Source organism: Lycium ferocissimum, chromosome 9, assembly GCF_029784015.1.
Source record: "Lycium ferocissimum isolate CSIRO_LF1 chromosome 9, AGI_CSIRO_Lferr_CH_V1, whole genome shotgun sequence".
NCBI lineage: Eukaryota > Viridiplantae > Streptophyta > Magnoliopsida > Solanales > Solanaceae > Lycium > Lycium ferocissimum.
Window position 1 is genome coordinate 20,542,236 of NC_081350.1, and position 22,211 is coordinate 20,564,446.

Genomic DNA, 22,211 nt, shown 5'->3' on the forward strand with positions numbered 1-22,211 from the left:
AAATAGGAGGATTCCTATCCAATAAACAAGCCAAAGGTAAATGCAGCTCCTTGACCGTGTTTGATTGAGTACGGAGTTTAGAAGACAACTAAATGTATACAAAATACCTAAATTATCCTTTTAAATGAGTTTCACATGGCCTTCCATTTTAGATGAGTGGTGGTCATTGGTAAGAGTCCTAATGTAAACTGGGATGGTAATTTGAAATAGTTTTCAATAAACGAAGGTGTCATTCACTTGAGATTGTCTAAAAAGAAAAATGAGTCGTATAAAATGGGGAGGAGTACGTATCTTGCAACGGATCGTGTATAGTATTGCTACCTCCTATTACTCTAATCAAAACCAAGAACAAAAACAAAGGCATACTTTGTAAAATTTCAAACTGCATAAATTTTCTCCTTACATTTTTGAGTCATTTACGGATGTAAGAATACTGAGGATCGAACAGTGCATTTACAACTGGACTTTGCATATATCCAAATATGATTTCTACAGCTGCACAGTATGCCGATACAATGGACAACATGAAATTTGAGTTAAATGATCAGTAAAGCTTTACAAGACCTGTGGATACAGATGTAGATATCAGCAATTTGAAGTCGCTCTTTGTATGTACAAGACTCACATTACCTTCACAGCCACTTCTCTCTTCAGGTCAAGAACACAACTGTACTTGAGTGTCCAACCTGACCAGATGCACAAAGCTGTACTTGGAATTGTCTCTGGCAAATAAAAGGAGCACGCATTCCAAATCTACAGCTAATATGCAATGACCTTGTCGCACCAGACAAAGTATCAGACGAAATTTCAGCTTCTCTTAGCACCATGCGACCTCTTTTAGCTGCAGTTAATGGCCCCTTTGGTTCATTAATTATTTCATTGGGTATCTGCAAAAATTTGGGATAACAATGATGGACAGCATCCTTATGGTAGACTTTTTCTAAGTTCTCCACTTCCGTTTCGTCTTTCATATCGAGTTTACTACTCCAGTTTTGCTCTTCAACTGAGTTGGCCACATCAATGCCACGTCTGGCTTCTGCAACAAGCAGATAAGTGCTTTTCTCGGGTTGAACGTTGAATGCTTCCATGATTTGGATTAACTCTTCCGCTTTCTGAGGATTTTTATTTTCTGCATAGCCCCATATCAGAGTTTCAAAAGCCTTCAGATTAGGAGATATCCCACACTCGCACATCTTCTCGAAGATCCTCATTGCAGAATCCATTCTACCAGCAGTGCACCATCCGCTAATTACAGTAGTGAAAATCACAACATTTGGACGAGTATCAGATTTAATCATGTCATTCAGGACTTCTTCTGCTTTTTCTGGTTCCATTGCACGGACGTAACCCTTGGCCAAAATGCTATACGCATGAACATCAGGTAGAATGCCAGCATTGACCATGTCATCAAAGACCTCCCTGCACTTAACCATATATCCTGCAGCGGCCCAGGCATTCATGATGGTGCTGAAAGTAATGACATCAGGTTTGACACCAAACTCTTCCATTAATGTAAGAACCTGATCAAAATGATGGAGAGTAAAACCTTTTAGCATCATACTAAGTAAAGTATTTTGCAATTTGGCAAGCGTGTGAAGAGTAACTGAAAAAAATGCACAAGTTCTACACTCCTACAGAAGCATATAACTGCAAAATTCAACCATTCAACCTTCAAATGCAGAAAAAGCTAGTGAACGAATGGGCTAATAAATAAGGCAGGCAAACTTGAAATCATGTGTACATGCACACATACATCCTCAACTGTCATTTTAAATAGTATCATGTCTCCTAGACTGTACTGATCTATGCTAACATTTCCACAAGAAAATGTACTGGTGAAGTTTATTTCGACATATTTGTAGGTCCTTAATTGGATAAGAAGACTCCAAATGGCATTGTTAGGTAAGATTAATAAAGATTTCATTTGGGGAGTGAAGATTGTCAGCCTTGTACAACATGGATAATACTTGTGTTGCATCATTTTGACAGCCTTGTAACATTTCAGTAAGTTGAGATGTTGCTTGATCTTTCAATTTTTTTGGATTAGGTTAAAGCATTGATAGAATAAGCAACTTAAGAAAGGTGCATTTAACTTTCAGCTCCAAGCTACTAGAGACTGCATAGAATGCTTTTAGTCAACTCAGCGTACACTCTACCCTCCCCAGACCCCACCTAGTGGGATTATACTGGGTTATGCTGTTGTTGTTGTTTTGAATCTTTGACTTCCAGTTCTTTACGCTTTTCCACTCTTCTTTTTTCTTTTTATGGGTTATTAGCCTGCAGAGCATGTTTTCATCACATTGTGAAATAAGAAGACAGAAAGGGGAGTAAAAGAAAAGTAAAGTACCTCTTCTGCACCCCCTACCCCTTGATTCAATTGGAAAGTAGGCTTTTCATTCTGGCTAGTCAAAAGTTTCCATCATTTAAGATGAAACGATTCATAACATGATTTTCAGATATTCTGTTTAAACAGTCTTGTCAAAATTGGGGCCTACTATAAATCCCAACATGGGAGGTAGCAATATTTTGCCAATGAGGACCTTCTAAAATAGTATGGCTGAGGTGCAAGGACCCTTGAGGTCATTGGCTCTAATCTCCCTAAAAGTAGGGTAAGCTTGTTGTATCTACTTTCGCTAAACTGGGTGCCTTCTCATTGGGTTGGATTTGATATAATTTCATCTGATTTGCAGTCTGCCAATCACATTTTTGCTTTTATGTTCATTGCTTTGCTCCAAAAACATAAAAAGGGGAAAAAGTTGAAAGTGGCTCATACTTGAGTTTCTATATGTTGCACTTTGACATTTCCAACATTTAAGTATACAAAACCCCTACCTTTCCTTCCCTCAAAGTCATACTATATCAGTCTGTTATTCTTAAAAGTTTAAACATCAAAGAAAGAGGAAGTTACTTTTTCCCCCCTATTTTTTTTTTTTCTGAAATCGAAGAACAGTGGCATCTAATCTGCAACTAATCACAAGATTGTTTTCTGACATCTAATACAAGGTTAATACTTATCAATCAAAAGCCACACCAATACTAACCTCATCAACACTGTCGCTGTCTGACATGTCAAGGAAGCCTTTGATCAGTGAATTGAAAATGACAAGGTTAGGATGAACTCCAAGATCCTTCATCTTGTATACAAACCTTAAGGCATCCTTTAGTCTACCTTCTTTGCAGTATCCACCTATAATGATGCCACAAGTCCTTTCGTTAGGGTGCACATTGTTCCTTTGCATTTCTAAAATCACTCTTTCAGCCTTTTCAGTTTGATGATTTTGAGTATAAGCTGCTGCTATCGTATTGTAAGTAATAACATCTGGTCTTAAGCCAGAAGCTATCATTTTATCTACCGTATTCCATGCATCGGTGAAGTTCTTTTTGTTACACCATGCTTTAACAAGTACATTGTATGTCCTCAAATTTGGTTTCACGTTAACTTCCTGCGACATTAACTCCATTATCTTTATAGATTCTTCAGGCTTTCCAGCAATTCCATACCCTTTGATCAAAGTATTAAAAGTGCTGATTGCAGGCTTTATCCCACTCTCCTTCATTTGCAAGAAAGTTTTCATTGCTTCCTCAATGTTTCCAGATTCAGAAAATGCATTAACAACAGCATTGAAGAAAACTGGATCTGGCTTCATACCACTTTTTTCCACTTCAAATATAATGGAATGGATGTAATTGAAACGCTTCTGGACTGTCAAAGCCGCTAACAGGGTAGTGTATGTAATTAGAGATGGTTTATGCCCTCCTTTAATCAAGCTATCAAAGATCAGGTTGGCTTCCTCGGGCCTCCCTCTTTCTAAAACGGTGTTCATCAGTTTTGTTCTTGACCGAACAGTTCTACAGTTATTACCATTCACACAAAAGGTACAGAGGCCAGATTCTGGTGTTGGTCGCAGTGGCATCTTGTCGTCTAGATCCTTTTCCTGCAGTCATGAAAGCTTTCAGATTTTAGCAACATCACTGATACTTCGACCACAACAGCAAAGCAGTTATTCTTTATCTTTTAGAAATGTTTGTTTTTAAATCAAAGAGAACTTCCAGTAAAAACTGAAATCTAATTTTTTTATTGATAACTGTGGTGCTCAGGGCAGCTTGCGCGCTCGACTAATTCCACTGGGTACATGCTACCTCCCACCAGCAAAGATACAATGAATCTAATTAATTAGCTAGAGTTTTTGGTGTTTTTACTTCATGCGGTAGTCAACCTAATCCTCTATGTAAGACAACTATACAACAACAAAAACAACAATTACTACGCCTCAATCCCAAACAAGTTGAGGTCAGCTATATGAGTTCTCGTTGACCATGTGACTAATTTACAACATAATATGATTTTTGCAGTGTTTCATTTTTACTTTGTACTCTGTTATTTGATTGGGCACAAAGTTTAAGATGTTAATTTACTTATATATTGAATTACTGATATTAGGAAAAATACTAAGTTAGATAGATACGGAAAACATCGCATCAAAGTCTAAAGCCAAATAGTTTAATGGACTTGAAAGTCGTGAGTTGTATAAAAATACAATGATGTCAAACATTTTGAAACGTTCCAAACCGTGAAAGGTGTCATAGATTGGAAGAGATTGAGTAACATGTTATCACATTAAATGTACCTTGATTGGTAATGCATGCAGCCACTCTTTTCTGATAAGGGTCCTCATTCCCGACTTCTTGCGAGATGTTTCACAGTTGGGCCTTTCTTTTCCAAAATCATCCATGTAATTTCCTGAAAACGTGAAAGTGTTTGCCAAGTGAATATTGGTGCCCTCGATTGGCTATAGAAAATACGTAAACAGGCTTACCGTGGAAGCTCCACAAATCCCACAGACAAATTAACTAGAAAGGGGTAAACTTTAGCACATTTGAAAGTAAAATATATAGATCGAGGTCTGGTTTTTGGAATGAAACACTAAAGAAAAACGCATCACTTTTAAGATGCACCACTTTTTTATGCAATTTATATAATAAGAGTGAGGTTTTTTCAATGTTGACTTCAAGTTTCGGATAAAGCTTCAAAATGTAAATCAAGAGCAGTTCTTGAGACTTATCATTGGCACTTGGTCAAGTTCTACATAATATGGAGCGACTAAACTAGAGATCCACAGAATGACATTTCATCTAAAGATTTAAAAAAAAAAAAAAAAAAAAAATCCAATCTAATACCTGTAATATTCTAAATTTCCTGTGATTTCCTAAATTTGGGATTCCGACTTAATCTTACTTCAATCCTCCAGCTTTAAAAGAACTCGCAAATTACGCCCATTTCCACCTATGTTAGGGGATTCAAGCATATTCCTCTTTCAATCCAAAACAAGAATAAACAGATTTTTACAAAAAATCATATCCACTGACCAAAATAATTCAGATGAGTTATGTTACCTTCTCAAAAAAAAAAAATAAAAAAAAAATTCAGATGAGTTGGACTATGATGTTAACAATTTTCTCGCTAGTAACTTTTTTGAGTTAAGCATGATTCCCGAACTCAATATATGAACGCAGAGGGAGCAGGACTTCTTTGCTGAATTTCCTTGGATATTTTACCATTATTACTTGAACTAGCTTTTCTTTGTAGACCTATTCTACATAAGATAAACATCACCTTTCCAAGTGTTGGGTAGTACTATATACAAATACATTAGAATACTTAAAATGGAGCTGATACAACCTTAACGACCAATAACTAATAGAAAGTAAGTTGCAGGTTCCAGAAAGGAGGAGCTTGTTTGCTACAACAGTAGTAGTGTACACGTTGATCATCAGCAACCACAGAACATTCATTATAACAACAACATAGCCAGTGTAATCTCACAAGTGGGGTCTAGGGATTGTAGAGTGTAGGCAGACCTTACCCCTATCTTGAGAGGTAGAGAGGCTGTTTCCGACAGACTCTTGACTCAGAATAAAGCAATAACAAAGCAGGTCAAACAACAGAACATTCATTGTTTACAATCAGTTAAAATCAGGGTTACTTTCTTGTAGGCTAATCATTGACTATTGAAAATAAAATGGCCCAAATTGAGAAAATTACCTGCCGCACCCCCCCCCCCCCCGCAACCCCCCTAAGTTTCAGAATACACTGCAAAAATACTACACAAGAATTTCTAATGACATCCAAAAAAAAAAAAAAAAAAAAAAAAACCATTTCTCCCCAAACAAAACAAAATATTTCAGACCAAGAAAAGCATTAAAGACAACCCAGAGAACTGAGAAACAAGACAAAGGTAACAAAATGATCCCAGTACAAACCTCATCAACCCCAAAAAGATACATTCAAGAAACAATAAGCAAAAACCAAATTTACCATCTTTGAGTTCTTGAAAGAAAGAAAAAAAGGAAGAAAAAAAATGAAGTGTTTGTAGTACCTTTGTTGGAGTTCTGGGATTGGCTGTGGAGAATGAGAGAGGGACAGTTTATGTGCATGCGGTACTATTATCACTTCTTGGTTTTTCTTATATCAGAGAAATGAGTTGACACAATTTGTTATTGAAATATCTTATCCACAAATTTATATATAATTGGATTGCATAAGAATATAGTCCCTCCAAGTTCCAATAGATAAGGAATGGAGAGAAGAGAGGTTGGAAATTTTGAAAGAGACAATTTGGATCAAATCCTCGTTCTTTTCTTTATTGGATTTTCATAATCTACTTGTTGTTTCAATTTATGTCATACACTTTTTTTTTTGTATGTCCAAAAAGAATACACATTCCTATATTTAAAACATAATTTAATTTAAAACTTGTCATTTTACCCTTAATGAAATGATTTACAACCAGACAAATATTTATGACTTGTTTTAGATCACAAGTTTCAAAAATCTTCTTTTCTTTCTTAAACACCGTGCCGAGTCAAACTATATCACATAAATTGGGATGGAGGGAGTAACAACTTTCTTAAAACCTCTCCATTGTTGAGTCTGAAATTTTTTGGTTGTTATAGAGAATGTATGTTATACATCTATAACAACATTTGACATTTAAATAATAATTGGCTGTTAAAGACAAAAAAGATGCATAAAATCTATTTTTATATTTTCTAATGTAATAAAAAAATTATAAAATTATTTAAATTTTAAATCTCAACGATATGCATACTTCACTGACTAAACATTAAAGACACTGAAGGATTTAAACTCGGAGATTAATGCGGAATAATACATACCTTCTTCTCTAGGATCGATGTGTGTTACTACCACCAGTTGCCAAACGATTTCTTTCAAGATCACTTGTGGACTCTTGTAACTTATCCACAACAACTACACTTTTAGTCTAAAGGAATTTTTTTAGCTCAAATGTGTTGGTTTAGACCACAAGTCCTTCTCTTTTATAGTAGAACCAAATGACAAGTAACTCTTATTTCATAAAGAGTTCCATACTTAACTCCCACTTTATGGTAGATAACATAACCTCCTACTTTATGGTAGATAACATAACTCTTATCTTAATTAGAGAGTTAGATGTTAGTTCATTCATGAACTTATGGCTTATGTATCATCCATTATGGGCGAACACTAGTTCTAACATCTCCCACTCAACACATGATTGAATCACACACAGCCTTTTGAAAGTAAACTTCCTTTTGGACTTTTATACAGAGTGTGTTGTCGTAACCGCTCGGACATTGATTTTTGGGAGCTCTTACACTAGAAATCTTTTTCAGATTCAGTATAAGAGACTACTACCCATTTGTTATTTATGATATTTTATATTGTAATATAAAATGTCTCAGATGCCTTAGACATGCCTATGTACATACGGCTTCTCTAACCCTCATGTCGTTCTCATTTCAACTATGCCATGTGTCTACACTTATGATGCCATCTACAACAGGCTTCATAATGGACCCGTCTAAGACACAAGTATAATATGTATACATTTGACATATTTTCCTTTCGCCCACATATCATTAAGATCAAGATTAGCTGCTTTCCTGGCATTACTCCTTTAGATCATATTATCATAACCTTTGGATGCATACTAAAGTAGCATACGCTAACCCATCACCTCATGATATTGTCAAAGTCTAAGAGCACCAATGAAAGGATATATTCCTTTCTGGTCTCCTGTGATGATGAACGGGGTTAATTCACCTAACTCCCAATTTGCGATAATAAAGCACATGCAATATGAAATGCATGCTATAGTGTACCTCTGATTTCCCAAGCGTATGCCGATTTTATTTACTTACACTGTACAGATCTTGGTCCAGGTAAATCGTTTACCTTACCTGAGTTCTACCACTTTGCTAGCCTCTTTTGGCCTCTAGAGGAGATCTCACATCTGGCTACATGTATTATGGATGGTGGGAATCCATAATTCGATCCTTCTGTTTAACATTTCTTTAGAATCTCATCCTAGTCATCCACTAGGGCGACATTAAATGATGTGTTCATACTCGCAGTATAATGTTTGTTAACTGCCTTAGCTATAAGAAACACGAATGTCTCATCTTGGTTGGCTCCCCATAAGCACCCAAGGTGGTTGCTCGTGTGAGAAAGCCAAGCATATCATCTTGTACGACATACTTTACTAGTGTGTATGTGCCAATTAACAAATATGACTGAAATATTCATGAAACAAAATAAATATGTGTGTTCTTCCAAAAAGAAATATCCAGATATAATATTCAAAAATTCAAATAAGGAAACACAACATTCTACAATTTATGCAAGCCTAGAGATTTCACATGCTCAATAAATAAATCCCTAGGTATTGACTTTATCAAGGGACCAACCATCATTTTGTATGTTGAAATGTACTGTAGAGTGATTTCCTTGTGTGCTTTGATGTCCCTAACAAAATTATTGTCACGACCCAACCCGAGGGCCATGACGAGCACTCGGTGCTAACCCACCCAGGTACCTCTTATCGTACTCTCATATTGACATCTAGGTGAGCCACATGGCTTACTCATAATTTATATGCATCAGTAGTGCTAATCTCATTGGGCAACAACACATTTATATCATCATTAATAATAATGCCCATATCCATATACACAAGCCGACGAGGCTATCAAAATGATGTACAAAATATGAGTCGACAAGGCTAAGGACATCTAATCATATACAACTGTCTACGAGCCTCTAAGAAGAGTAGAGTATGTCACATCATATAGGCGGGACAGGACCCCGCCATGCCCATAGGTATGTACACAAAAGAATAATACCAAAAGTTGTAGCTCCGGATGAAATAAAGCTCCTCTATGCAGTCCCTGAATAAGATATCTATAGATCAAGCCTGTCTCCCTGTCCACCTGCGGGCATGACGCAACGTCCATAAATAAAAGGACATCAGTACGAATAATGTACTGAGTATGTAAAGCATAATCAACATCATAACAGGAGCATACGAGACAGCATAAGAAATAACATAAGATGGGAGAATCAGGAGATAGTAGCCATCATCATAATTACTTACTTGTCTTTCATAGGGACCTTCCATTTCTAGTGCGTGCTTGTGTACAAATATCCATATCCGTATCCATATTCGTATCCGTATTTATATATATATTCGTATCCATAGCATACCCGACCATGAAGGTTCGGTGGTTTCACATACCCGGCCATGAAAAGGCTCGATGTCGTACATACCTGGCCCCACCAAGGCTCAGTGTTATCCGTACCCAACTGCAGTGGTGTGCGCGCAATAGTTATCATACCCGGCCATATAAGCTCGGTGTTACATAATAGTCATATATACTTAGACACGTATACATAAAAGTCCATAAGTATCATCAACATCATTGCCATCATCGTTTTCGTTACATCTATCCTTATAGGATCAACTATCATATAAAGGAAGTACTAGTATCGTGAAAGTATCGAGAATCATGAGCTTTGGTACTCTTAGAGGTAGAGTCATTTATAAATCATTATGGAACTCATGAAAGGATATATATACATATATAGCAAGGGAACCATGCCTTAATGAAAGAAGGGTTAGCCTTACAAACCTCGTTGTCTTCTTAACTACTTAACATTCCCCGTTGAAGCTTGAATAATCTACCTTTAGAAGGATTCATACCATGGTTAAGCCTTAATGATACTCCTCAATTCAAATTAGAATAATTCATGACCTAATGAAAATTGGGCAGAATTTCCCCTATTTTGTCAACTTCCACCATATCACAAAACAACTCCCAACAACCACAATAACATCCATAATACACTCATAATATCATAATCAAGTGATCACACTTCATTAAGCCTTCAAAATTCATCCTTATGTTTAACTTATGCTAGCAACTTCATACCCATTTTAGCACATTTTCATATAATGCTTCCTCATCACCATTACTACCTTCCATAACAATATTATATCCATATTATACTAAGAATCATAACTCAAGTTAGATTACTACTCAAAAACATCATAAAAACTACATTTGGAACTCATTTTCTACTTTCTCCTTCCACCCAAATTGTTCAACAACTAAACATTCTTGATAACACGTAATAAGTATGAAAACTAACCTTTTATCTCATAAGAATGAGCTTTGGATCAAGCTATCAACTTATATGAAAACCCTAGCTTCAATATCCAAAGAATTCTTGGAGTCTAATAACCCTAGCAAGGCTTCTAACACATAGGTATCTTGATTTTTGCCTCTTGATATTTAATCTCCCTTGGATTCGTTTATGGAGTGGAAGAGAGGGTTTTTAGAGAGCTTTTGGATCTGATTTTGTGAGATGAAATGTCCAAATGAAGTGGAGTAAATTATATAAAGCGGAACTTAAAATCCCGTCGGGCAATTCTGCGCCCATTTTGACGGGCCGTCAAAATTCTTACGGACCGTCAAAATGGTCCATAGAACTGCCCAGCCAAATATGGTTCACTGTGACCATTTTACGCTGGGCTGGTGCAGTTTGACGGGCCGCAGAATTTTCTGCGAGGCGTCAAAATTCCTGCGGGCCGTCAAATGGTCCGCAGAAATTTTCTGCTCAGACAGTCTGTCGTAAAACACCCATAACTTTTTACTCAGACGTCACATTGATGAACGGTTTGTTGCGTTGGAAACTAGACTCGATGAAATTCAATTTGGAAAAAGAAACACACCAAAAATCCTCATATTCTAGGAGATATGCCTCCCCCAATCTGGACCAAAATCCTGTCTGAAAATTTTGCCAAGGTTTACCAAAGTTCCCACAAACTCTATTCCTTTATTCATTTGTTCTTAAATCCTTCCAAAGCTCATTTCATGGGCTTAAACCCCCATAACCATATTATGGGAACATGTAATCTCATATATCTTAAGGTAACTCCCGTTTCCACGATTAGGACAACTAGCGCCTAACGAATCTTAACGGACGAAACTACGAGGTGTAACAGTTATACTTTGTATCTATGTGCTTAGTATTACTATGACACTTAGGATCTTTTGTATAAGCTGTGGCAGCTTAGCTATCACAAAAGAGTTTCACTGGATCCATTGGCTTGTCAATGATCCCTAAGTGTTCCATGAATCTCTTTAGCCACACAGCTTCTTGTACTGCTACAGAACATGCGACAAACTTTACTTACATAGTTGACAAAGCTATGCATGTCTGTTTCTTGCTACTCCACGAGATAGTACCATTATTAGCAAGAATATATAACCAGAAGTGGATTTTCTTTCATCTAAGTCTCCGCCCCAGTCAACATCAGAGTAACCTACCAATTGCGAGTCACTACCTTGGTCACATAATTTATAATTAGCAGTGCCCCTCAAGTATCTCAAGATTCTCGTCACAGCTTTTCAATGTATTTGTCTTGGATTGGACTGATAACGGCTTACAAGACCAACTGCATAACAAATGGCTGGATGTGTACACAACAGTGTTTACATCAAATTCCCAATTGCACTTGAATATGGGACCCTCTTCATGGATTCTTTTTCACTTTGGGTTGTGGGACACATTTCAAGGTTCAAACTTTTACCTTTAGCTGTAGGAGTATCGATTGGTTTGCAGTCTTTTATCCCAAATCGCTCAATAATCTTTTTTATGTATGACTCTTGTGACAAAGCGATTAGATTCTTAGAGCGATCTCAATGAATTTTAACTCCAAGGATATAATCTGCTTCACCTAAGTCCTTCATTTCAAAATTGAGGAACAACCAGCTTTTTATAGTCTTTACGAAATTAAGGCTATTTCCAGCTAATAACATATCATCCACATAAAGGGATAATATTACAAAAATATTTTCAGACCACTTCATATACACACAGTGGTCTTCATCAATCATATTAAATTCATAAGACGTAATAGCTAGATGAAATCTCAAATATCACTGCCTAGATGATTGTTTAAGTCCATAAATGGACCTTTTGAGTTTGAAAACTTTGTGCTCTTGACCATTTTGGATGAAACCTAATGGTTGCTCCAAATAAATTTCTTCATCCAGTTCACCATTGAGAAATGCGGTCTTTACATCCATTTGATGTAACTCTAAGTTCATGCTTGCAACTATAACTAGAATTAGTCTAATAGAGCTAAATCTCACAACTGGAGAGAAGGTAATTTCATAATCACTACACTCTTGTTGTGCGTACCCCTTGGCCACTAAACAGGCTTTGTAGCGTTCAATACAGCCATCCCTCTTTCTTTTAATTTTGAGAACCCATTTGCTCCCAATTGCCTTTTGGCTTGGCAGAAGATCAACCAAATCCCAAACATGTTTGTACTCATGTACTCCATCTCTTATTTCATTTCTTTCATCCACTTATCCTTAGTAAGGCCTGAAAGGGCCTCTTGAACTAAATTAAGCTCTTCATTATCTTATGGAGTAACAATTAATGCTTCCCATTCGATCTCAAAACAATATCAGAGAACAGTTCTTTGTTTACTCCTGCGTAACTGTGTCTCTTGGAAAATATCCTCTAAATGAATATATCTCCTACTTGGATTAACGGGAGAAGGTACAACTTCTTGTTCCTCACTTTTTTGGTCTTGAAAATTCTTGTGCTGATCAACAACTTCATGAAATGACACAGTTCTATCAATATTACCCTTACTAGAAAATTACGTCTCTATAAATATGACATCTCGTGACTCAAGTTCTGTTATGCTTCCATCTTCATTTTCTCCTATGAAGATATAGCCCTTTGATTTCTTTGAATAGCCAATGAAAATGTATTTCTTGGCCCTTGGGCCCAACTTCCCATATTTATGAGAAGAATCATGCACGTATGCTGCAGAACCCCAATGTCGCAATACATTTAAGTTAGGTTTTCTACCTGTCTTATGGGGTGTGGAAGTAATAGACTTAGAGGGAACACGGTTAAGCACAAAAGCTGCAGACCCCCAATGTTGCAATACATTTAAGTTAGGTTTTCTACCAGTCTTATGGGGTGTGGAAGTAACAGACTTAGAGGGAACACAGTTAAGCACAAAAGTTGCAGACATCAATGCATCACCCTAAAAGGAAATTGGCAAGTTAGCCTGCGCCATCATAGACCTAACCAATCAAGCAAAGTTCTATTTCTTCGCTCGTACTCCATTTTGTTGAGGAGTGTATGAAATTGTTATCTGTCTTACAATTCCTTTTTCATCACAAGATCCTTAAAGTGATCTAATAGGTACTCACGTCCACGGTCAGTTCTTAATTCTTTTATTCTCAGGTTTAATTGATTCTCCACCAAATTCATAAATCGTCTAAAGCATTCCAATGCTTCTACCTTATGGGAGATCAAATAAACATGATCGTAACGAGTATAATCATCTATGAATGTAACGAAATATGAGGCTCCATGCCTTGACCTCACACTCATAAGACCACATATATCAGAATGAATGAGTTGTAATGGAAACTCAGCTCTGGTTCCCTTTTCAAATGGTTTTCTAGTTGTTTTTCCTGCTAGACAATGTTCACAAATTGGCATTTCAATTTTAGTTAAGGACCCCACCAATCCTTCTTTTGCCAATCTATTTATTCTTTCAAGATATATATGTCCAAGTCTAGCATGTCGAGTATTTACATCTAAAATAGGGGTTGTTGTTAAAGCAAAATAACCATGATTATTAGATATATAATTAAAACCATAAATTGTGTCCAACACAATAAACCATAAGATAAATAACTAGAACCATAATAATTAGTGTCATGAACAATGTCAACAGAATTATTGTGAAAATTTAAACTGAAATCTAATTTAAGAAGAGAAACAACTGAAACTAAGTTCTGCCGAATATCTGGAACATATAAGACATCGTATAGAAGTAGGGTTCGACGGCAACGCAAATATAGTTTGCATATACCAATCCCTTTTACTTCAACTAAAGCATTATTTCCTACATAAAGTCATTTGCTTCCTAAAGGCAGCCGACGGTACTCAACAAACGAATCTCTGTCTCTGACTATATGGTCTGTGGCACCTGAGTCTATAGTCCACAAAGAATTAGCATCAGCTATTAATGTTGTACTAGATACATAAACAAATTGAGGATTTTCCGTATATGGTGTTGCCTTTTGTTGCTCAGGGCTGTCCCGCGCAAAATGACCTATCTTGTGGCTGGAATAACACTCCACTTTGGTCATATCATCACCACGTTTTCCTCTCTTCTTAAATTGAGGTTTACCCTTCTGATTTGGCTTACCAGATCCCTTCTTCTTCCAAGCTTTCTTGTTCGTATTCTTTTGCTTAGGATTAGAAGTCCCAGCAGATTCAACTAGAAAAGCTTGTTCATTAAGTCAAAAATTACATCTAAATTAATATCGGTGTACTATAGGCCCATGTTAAAAGATCTACGTTTGTCTACTATAGGCCCATGTTAAAAGATCTATGTTTGTCTTACTTCCATCACATGTAACCTTAAGCATCCTAATATTTTCTAGATCAACAATGTGCAAATCAAATAATACAATAGTACTAACTAAGCAAGTTGTCTACCAATTTAGAACTCCCACTTGGAAAGAAAATGTCATTATTTTTCATAAAAGTGACATAAACTATAATCATTAACATCGCACTTTGTTATTTTAAAATGCAACATGTTCATGAATAAGTTACATAAAAATTTTATCACAATTTTTTTCTTTCAAAAAAAATTCAGATTTGTAAATTTTCAAGTAATTTTTCTTACTTCCGGTGAAAATTAAAAAATTTTGTACCCTCTTTGAGCAGCCAACTTTAGACATTAATTTCTCCCTCATGTTATATGAAAATTATTACATTTGATATGTCATTGGAAAGATCTTGAAAATATCTTCCCAATGATATATGGTTAGCTCTATAATATAGCCAATGGTTGGAGAAAAGCTCGTCAATACATTAGGCTCTTGTGCAGAAATTTTCAGATTTCTTTATATTCAGAGAATACCTCCTTCATCCGATATTGGAATTTTACAAATAATACTATTAGAAAAGCTATTGAAAAGATCTTTCAAGTAATACATGTCCCAATGCTGAAATAGCCTATACAAGGAGATAATACAATCTAAAATATGATTGTCAATCATGTTTTTATTTTTCAAAAAACTTTTGTCATGTAATATCTTTCAAATGAAAATACCGTTGTACACCAAATTTTAATCATACAATGGAGAAAAATAAACACATCTCAACCTGACTCTGGTACCAATAAAACATTTAAACTCGAAGATTTATGCGGAATGATACATATCTTCTTCTCTAGGATCTTTGTGTGTTACTACCACCAATTATGAATGAGGTTTCTTACAAGATCACTTGTGGACTTTTGTAATTTATACAAACAAAGACAGTTTTAGTCTAAAAGAATTTTCCAGCTCAAATGTGTTGGTTTAGAATGACCAGAAGTCCTTCTCTTTTTTAGTAGAGCCAAATGACAAGTAACTCTTATTTCATAAAGAGTTCCATACTTAACTCCCACTTTATGGTAGATAACATAACTCTTATCTTAATTAGAGTTACATGTTAGTTCATTCATGAACTTCTTTCATGAACTTGTAACTTATGTATCATCCATTATGGGCGCACACTAGTTCTAATGGAAACTTAATACAATTTCAATCAATTCATAACTGAATGTATAAAGTTTTAAGTTCTAAAGTACACATTTTAAATCTACTTGAAAATTAAATTATTTCAAGATTGATAGAAGAAATTTATAATTGTAGCTTGTTTCGTAGATTCCAATCTCTTAGTGGTGATATAATGTTTGTTTTCCTTTTTGAAAATTATTTATAAACAAAAATAGAAGACGGGGATAATTTTAGATTACAAATATGTATTCATATGTAATATTCTATCATAAATATAGTTTATTAAAGTATCAAATTAAATATCTGGTCAAAATCTCTGCACTTATTATTGATAATCATAAACATTATATTTTTATAAAGATAGTTAATTATTATAGGGAAAAGGATCAAAAATATCCCTCTACTTTGTTTATTTAGTTAAATATACCCTCCGTTAATGAAAGTTAATAAAAGTACATGTGGCGTCTTCAAACTTCACACTCCTACCCCTATTTGGATGGAAATCCCCAAATCCTCTCAAATTATCTAATTTCAAAAAAATTACCCATTTTTTTTTGACCCGCCCCGCCCGACCCGCCTTCGTCATCATTACATTACTTAGAGTTACAACTTCTTGTGAGAAAAAAAAGAAAAAAAGCAAAAACAAACCCAAATGATAAAATCCCAAAACTCACTTCAAATTTCATCTTTAAATCCAACTCCAAATCTTGGCGCAGCTGCAGCCGATACTTAGATGAGCACTTTGATTAAAGCGCCCCACAAATAATGTGATCTCGCATGTTAAATTGCCCTCTCATATTGGAAAAAGCTAACACTCATCCAGCTGACAGTAATGATGCTTTAATCTGTCCTGATGAAATGGAAATCTAAGTCACAGAAACAGTGTCTTAAATTTCCACAATGCAGAGGTAACCCTATATACTTCCTCGCACATAAAAATATAGATGTTAATTAATCTTCAGGTGGTCATTAAGCAAAAGATGTCATAGCAGAATCAAGGTTCAGAAGATAGGATTTCGGGAAACAGATCCAAACACTTTAACTGGTCCCATGTGTTATCCTTTCACATTTTTCACAAAAATTAGCAGCCAAGGATTGCAGACTATGATTTTAGACTCCAAACTATCAGCTACAGCTTACTGTTATCAATCAAAGACTGGAACTAAAACATTTAACCCTTCATTTAATTCATCTCGGTGTTTGTTTATCAAGCTTTATAAAGTTTACTCAACTGTTGCCTGTTGGTGACAAATCAGTTGTATCAAACTACAATTACAATCATTAAGAAGGGTCTTACTACACCCTAAAGATAAACAAGCTGCAAATATCAGATGATAATAGATACAAAGATGAAAGCTAATCTAAAGTGCGATAAGAATCTGTTACTCTTTTTATTCCTGGCAACATACAAATATAATGCTTAATTACTGAGGACGGGAGTAAAGTCAATAGGGGATTCCAGTAAAGATCATTTTGCAATATATTGTCTCTTTTTATTCCTGGCACCATTTATACTTTGTTAATTACTCTGACTTCAAGTACTGGCTATATCAAGATTTGGAGTTGGATTTAAAGATTAAATTTGAGGTGAGTTTTGGGATTTTATCATTTGGGTGTGTTCTTACTTTTTTCTTTTTTTCTCCATGGAAGAAGACGAAGCTAGAGCTTGATGATGAAGATAGGCGGGGCGGGGGCGGGTCAACAAAAAAAAGTGAGTATTTTTTTTGAAATTGGGTAATTTGAGAGGATTTGGGGATTTCCATCCAAATAGGGGTATGAGTGTGAAGTTTGAAGACGGCAGGGGTATTTTTATTAACTCTCACTAACGAAGGGTATATTTAATTAATAAAACAAAGTAGAGGGGTATATTGAACCCTTTTTCCATTATTATATTACCAAAAAAAGAAAGATAGTTGTTATATGGGGGTACTTTTACAAAGAAACTACTGTCATAAAGTTGGATGTTGTTTTTATAGGTAAAATTTGCGTAAAATGTTGCTATAGAGAAATAAAATATAACATAAAAAATTAGATCCGAAAAAACTTAGCTATTATAGAGATATGTTGTTATATGCTGATGCAAGTATAGAGAGGTCTGACTGTATATTCAAATTACGAATGGATTGTTTTATATTAAGTGGCTACTCTAATATGAAAAATCTTTTCTTAAGAAATTATATTATCAGTTTATACGACCATCATAATATTAATATTAGTATTCAAATTATGATTTAAGGAAAATATATATTCCCTCCGTTTCATTTTACTTGGCCCCTATACTAAAAATAAATGTTTCTTTTTACTTATTTATTTTAGCAAATCAAGATAATTTTATTACTTAACTACATAAAGTACCAGTCTAGTAAAATTTAGAATTCTAAAGCATTACTAATAAGGTTAGTTTAGTAAAATACACTCCTAATAAAAGGTTTTTCAGGGGTGTGTCAAGTCAACATGTGCCAAGTAAAATGAAGTAGAGAGAGTAATTAGTTGCACTTTGTAATTGCCCGACAAGGTCGTTTACACATTAATATTTTACGAGCAACTTAATACTCCCTATTCTTATTTGAAGTGAAATTAATACCAACCCGAGAGGTACAATACCAATTTCATGGTGTGAGATGCTTTACATGGGCCCTAAATCAGCGCTACGTCAAACATGCAATAAAGTTAGATTTTCATTATTTTTTGTTTGTTTCAGTAACATTTTTCTTATTACTCATATTCTTACACTAATTAACTCTTAAAATTAAAACTCCTCAATAACCATCATTTTCTTCTCATCTTCACATGTATACACGCATACATTAAACACTCAAGCTGAGGACCTGATCTCCATTTTACTTACCACAACAATAGAAATGCATCCAAGACTTTATCCCTTTGCAAACAAAAGCTTTCTCCATTGTCAATGTCACGATATAGAATCTACTAAACCGTAACAATAGATAACCCCAACCCGTTAGGCGAATCAGTCTCAAAACCACGATATCCAGGCTTATTGAAACATAATAAAGTACAACATAATAATATGATTGAAAATGACACTAAATTGAATACAACGTGAAAAATAGTCGAAATAACCATCAAGAATTGGTGTCACAAGTCACAACTGCTAAAAATAGCAAGTACAACTCGGTTACTAAAGATACGACATTTGTTTGAATATTAATACATAAATGAAAGACTCTAAGCTACCACGGATTAGCAGGCAGCTTAACATTGGAGCACTGGTCTCTAAGAATCTCTCACGAACTCTGCAACACTCCAAATTCATATCTACACATGGTGATGCAACAAGTGTAGCATGAGCAAATAACCAATGCTTACTCAATAAGTATGATCGATCGACCCCAACAAAATAGTGACGAGGGTTTACCAAAAAGTATCATTATCAACTTGTGTAGTCATCTTATCCAACAGTAACAATAACATAGTACAGAAATATCATAATTAAATGTACACAGCTAAAGCATATTAAGTTATGCACATATAAAGCACATATCGAATGCACCAAAACGTCATATATAAGGATATTCAAATGATATGTGTTAATGGATAAGATGCCCATGATACTGTTTCTCCCCCTCCCAACCCCCAACCACCATTGTCTCGTATCTGTTGCTCCTAGCACGACAGTGCCCACATTACTTGGGGTGCCCTGGAGAGTGATCCGAGGGGTACGAATCCATATCCACACGTATAATCAGTTGACACCCAAGTCCTTAGACTCATTAGTGAAATGTCACACAAATGGGTAACATAATCGATGACACCCAAGTCGTGATCATGCAGACTCATCAGCTATACACTTGACACCCAAGTCGTGGGTCACAAGGATTCATAAGCCTAACTCATGATAATAACATGAATCACATATACAATCATTTAGGCATATAAGCACCGCATAATCAAACAGTTTAAACCATGTAATTCGACATACAGGAAAATTCGTAATATTGTTCTATCGTATAATCAATGCCTGTAACACCACCTTAAGCAATAAAGTATGCCCAGCTAATCATGCAACACGAAAGGATCGTGAAATTAGGCATAACAACCAAATAACTCAACATGTAACCAGTACCCGCAAAAGCGCTTATCACCTCGCCTATACGTTACCACCCCCCCCCCCCCCCCCCCCCCCAAAAAAAAAAAAAAAACAATATACGTAGTGTAATATAGATCTCATTTAATTGGGAAAGATTCTCTCATTAGAGTCAAAGCCTTAACTTATCTCGATCAAAAAAAGCTTTAATCTCCCTTGTATCTTTACCGCATCTGAAATCCATCAAACTACTCCAGTCTATTCAAAAGATTAGTCTATGAATCCAAAATCAAAGTCAACCAAAAGTCAAATCCAAATACTAGGATCAAAATCCAAAATTGAATCTACCATGAATGTGTCTTTGTCTATAAAGGTATTATGTTGTCCTAATCATCGATATTCCACACAGGTAAAGTGATGTATTTTGGAGTTTATATTAACACATATAATTTCAGCATAAAATCAATAGTACAACATTTGATTCATTGATTGACCGCAAGAGAAAAAATAATAATTATTGCATCATTAGTATAATGAAAAAATCAATAGTACAACATTTGATTCATTGATTGACCGCAAGAGAAAAAATAATAATTATTGCATCATTAGTATTATGAAAAAATCAATAGTACAACATTTGATTCGTTGATTGACCGCAAGAGAAAAAATAATAATTATTGCATCATTAGTATAATGTTTCATTAACGATATTAATAATACTCACAATAAAGCGAAGCCGCGTAGGAAACACTTTGTAGTTGATATGATCTTTCTTAAACCGCCAATACCTTGTACCTATTGAGCACTCAAACTACATCGAATTTGTTCTAATTAGACACTTTTTTTTTTATATTCAGCTAAAGTTACAAAATGTGTGTAATACACTTGCGCGTGACGTGACATGATGACTAATTAAAAAAGGACATGTAGCATTTGGGTGCAAAATTATAATTTTAAAATAAATTATAAGGAAAAGAAAAGAAAACACTATTTTTCAGCAAAAAAAGTAAATAAAAAAGACATATTTTCTAAATCCCACCCCTCCATTTCCGGTTGCTCGTCAAGGCCTCAAGTTTCATAGCCTGGATAAGTCGACGGAGGGAATAATTTGAATTTTAGACATTGGACCCTAATAAAGGGTTTATAAAAACAAGGTTTGTTTGATTGGAGTTTTTCTTGCATTTCCCATCAAATTCGGATTTTAGACATGGGACCCAAAAGGGTTTATGAAAACAGGATTTGTTTGATTGGAGTTTTTCTTGCATTTCCCAACAGAGAATTCGAGAAAATGATCGAGGTAATTTGAATTGCATATAGTAGGACCGGAGGTCTCAATGTTCAAAATCCTTACAAAGTGATGATTTTGTTGAAATGGGTCTGTTTAATTTGTCTTTTCTTGCATTTGCGGAAAGATCTTGTGATAATAATCTTGGTTTAGGAAGTAATTTGGACAACTATTATCTCCATTGTTGAACCCAAATATGGCAGAGGTGGTGTTGGATGGAGAAAGGAGGAGGAAGAAGAGATTAAAAAAAATATAAAGTTGTAAAATAAAAGTCCTTCACTAGCCTCTCTCGTGTGAAAGTCACACAGCTCGCCAACTCAGCGAAAAATGTTTAAATGACATATTCGGATTTTATTTTAGGTGTCTAAATGAAACAAGATTTAATTGAGATTTTCAAGTGAAAAATCTTGACGACCACAAGAGACGATCGATGAACTTGACCCACAATAAATAAGAAATACGAACTTGATGTGCTTTACCAGCAACATCAAGACCAAATATGGGGACTGAAAATTTTACTGTGGGTAGGACCCTTGTGAATCAAATACTCTTTCCTTTCCAATTTGAGTGTTTTATTTATTTTTAATATGTTTCAAAAAGAGTGTTTCTTTCTACCGCAAAAGGCCAAATATACCCTTGAAGTATCTACCAAATATATCCTTGAACTATCGGAAAAGGATCAAATATACCCCAGCCGTTATACTTTGGGTTTAAATATATCCCTGCCGTTATACGTTGGGTCTAAATATACCCTTGCTCTTATACTTTGATCTGAATGTACTCTCATTTTAACGGAGGTACACATGTCATTATCCTATTGGTCTATTTTAAACTATCCCCTAATTAATTAAAATTGAAACTAATTATCCAATTAAAAGACTCGTACACATGAAAGATAGTTGTATCTGATGGAACCATGGA

General features: G+C 35.2%; 1 protein-coding gene across 1 annotated transcript; it reads right to left on the reverse strand.

Annotated features, from left to right (window-relative positions):
• Positions 1-372: 372 nt before the first annotated feature.
• Positions 373-6,566, reverse strand: LOC132029844 (pentatricopeptide repeat-containing protein At5g25630). The gene is made up of 4 exons (XM_059419224.1): positions 6,378-6,566; positions 4,629-4,741; positions 3,042-3,935; positions 373-1,520 (listed from the first exon to the last, which is right to left on the reverse strand). Exons 1-4 carry the CDS (start codon positions 6,433-6,435, stop codon positions 651-653), a joined length of 1,935 nt encoding a protein of 644 aa, XP_059275207.1. The 5' UTR covers positions 6,436-6,566; the 3' UTR covers positions 373-650.
• Between the last annotated feature and the right edge of the window lie 15,645 nt (positions 6,567-22,211).

What these genes read in the sequence shown, in the direction of transcription:
- LOC132029844 (XM_059419224.1), bottom strand. Translation starts at nt 6,435, where the DNA reads ATGCACATAAACTGTCCCTCTCTCATTCTCCACAGCCAATCCCAGAAC. An exon ending in ATCCCAGAACTCCAACAAAG is followed by an intron (nt 4,742 to 6,377) that starts GTACTACAAACA and finishes TCACGTTTTCAG; the next exon opens with GAAATTACATGGATGATTTT. An exon ending in TGCATGCATTACCAATCAAG is followed by an intron (nt 3,936 to 4,628) that starts GTACATTTAATG and finishes TCATGACTGCAG; the next exon opens with GAAAAGGATCTAGACGACAA.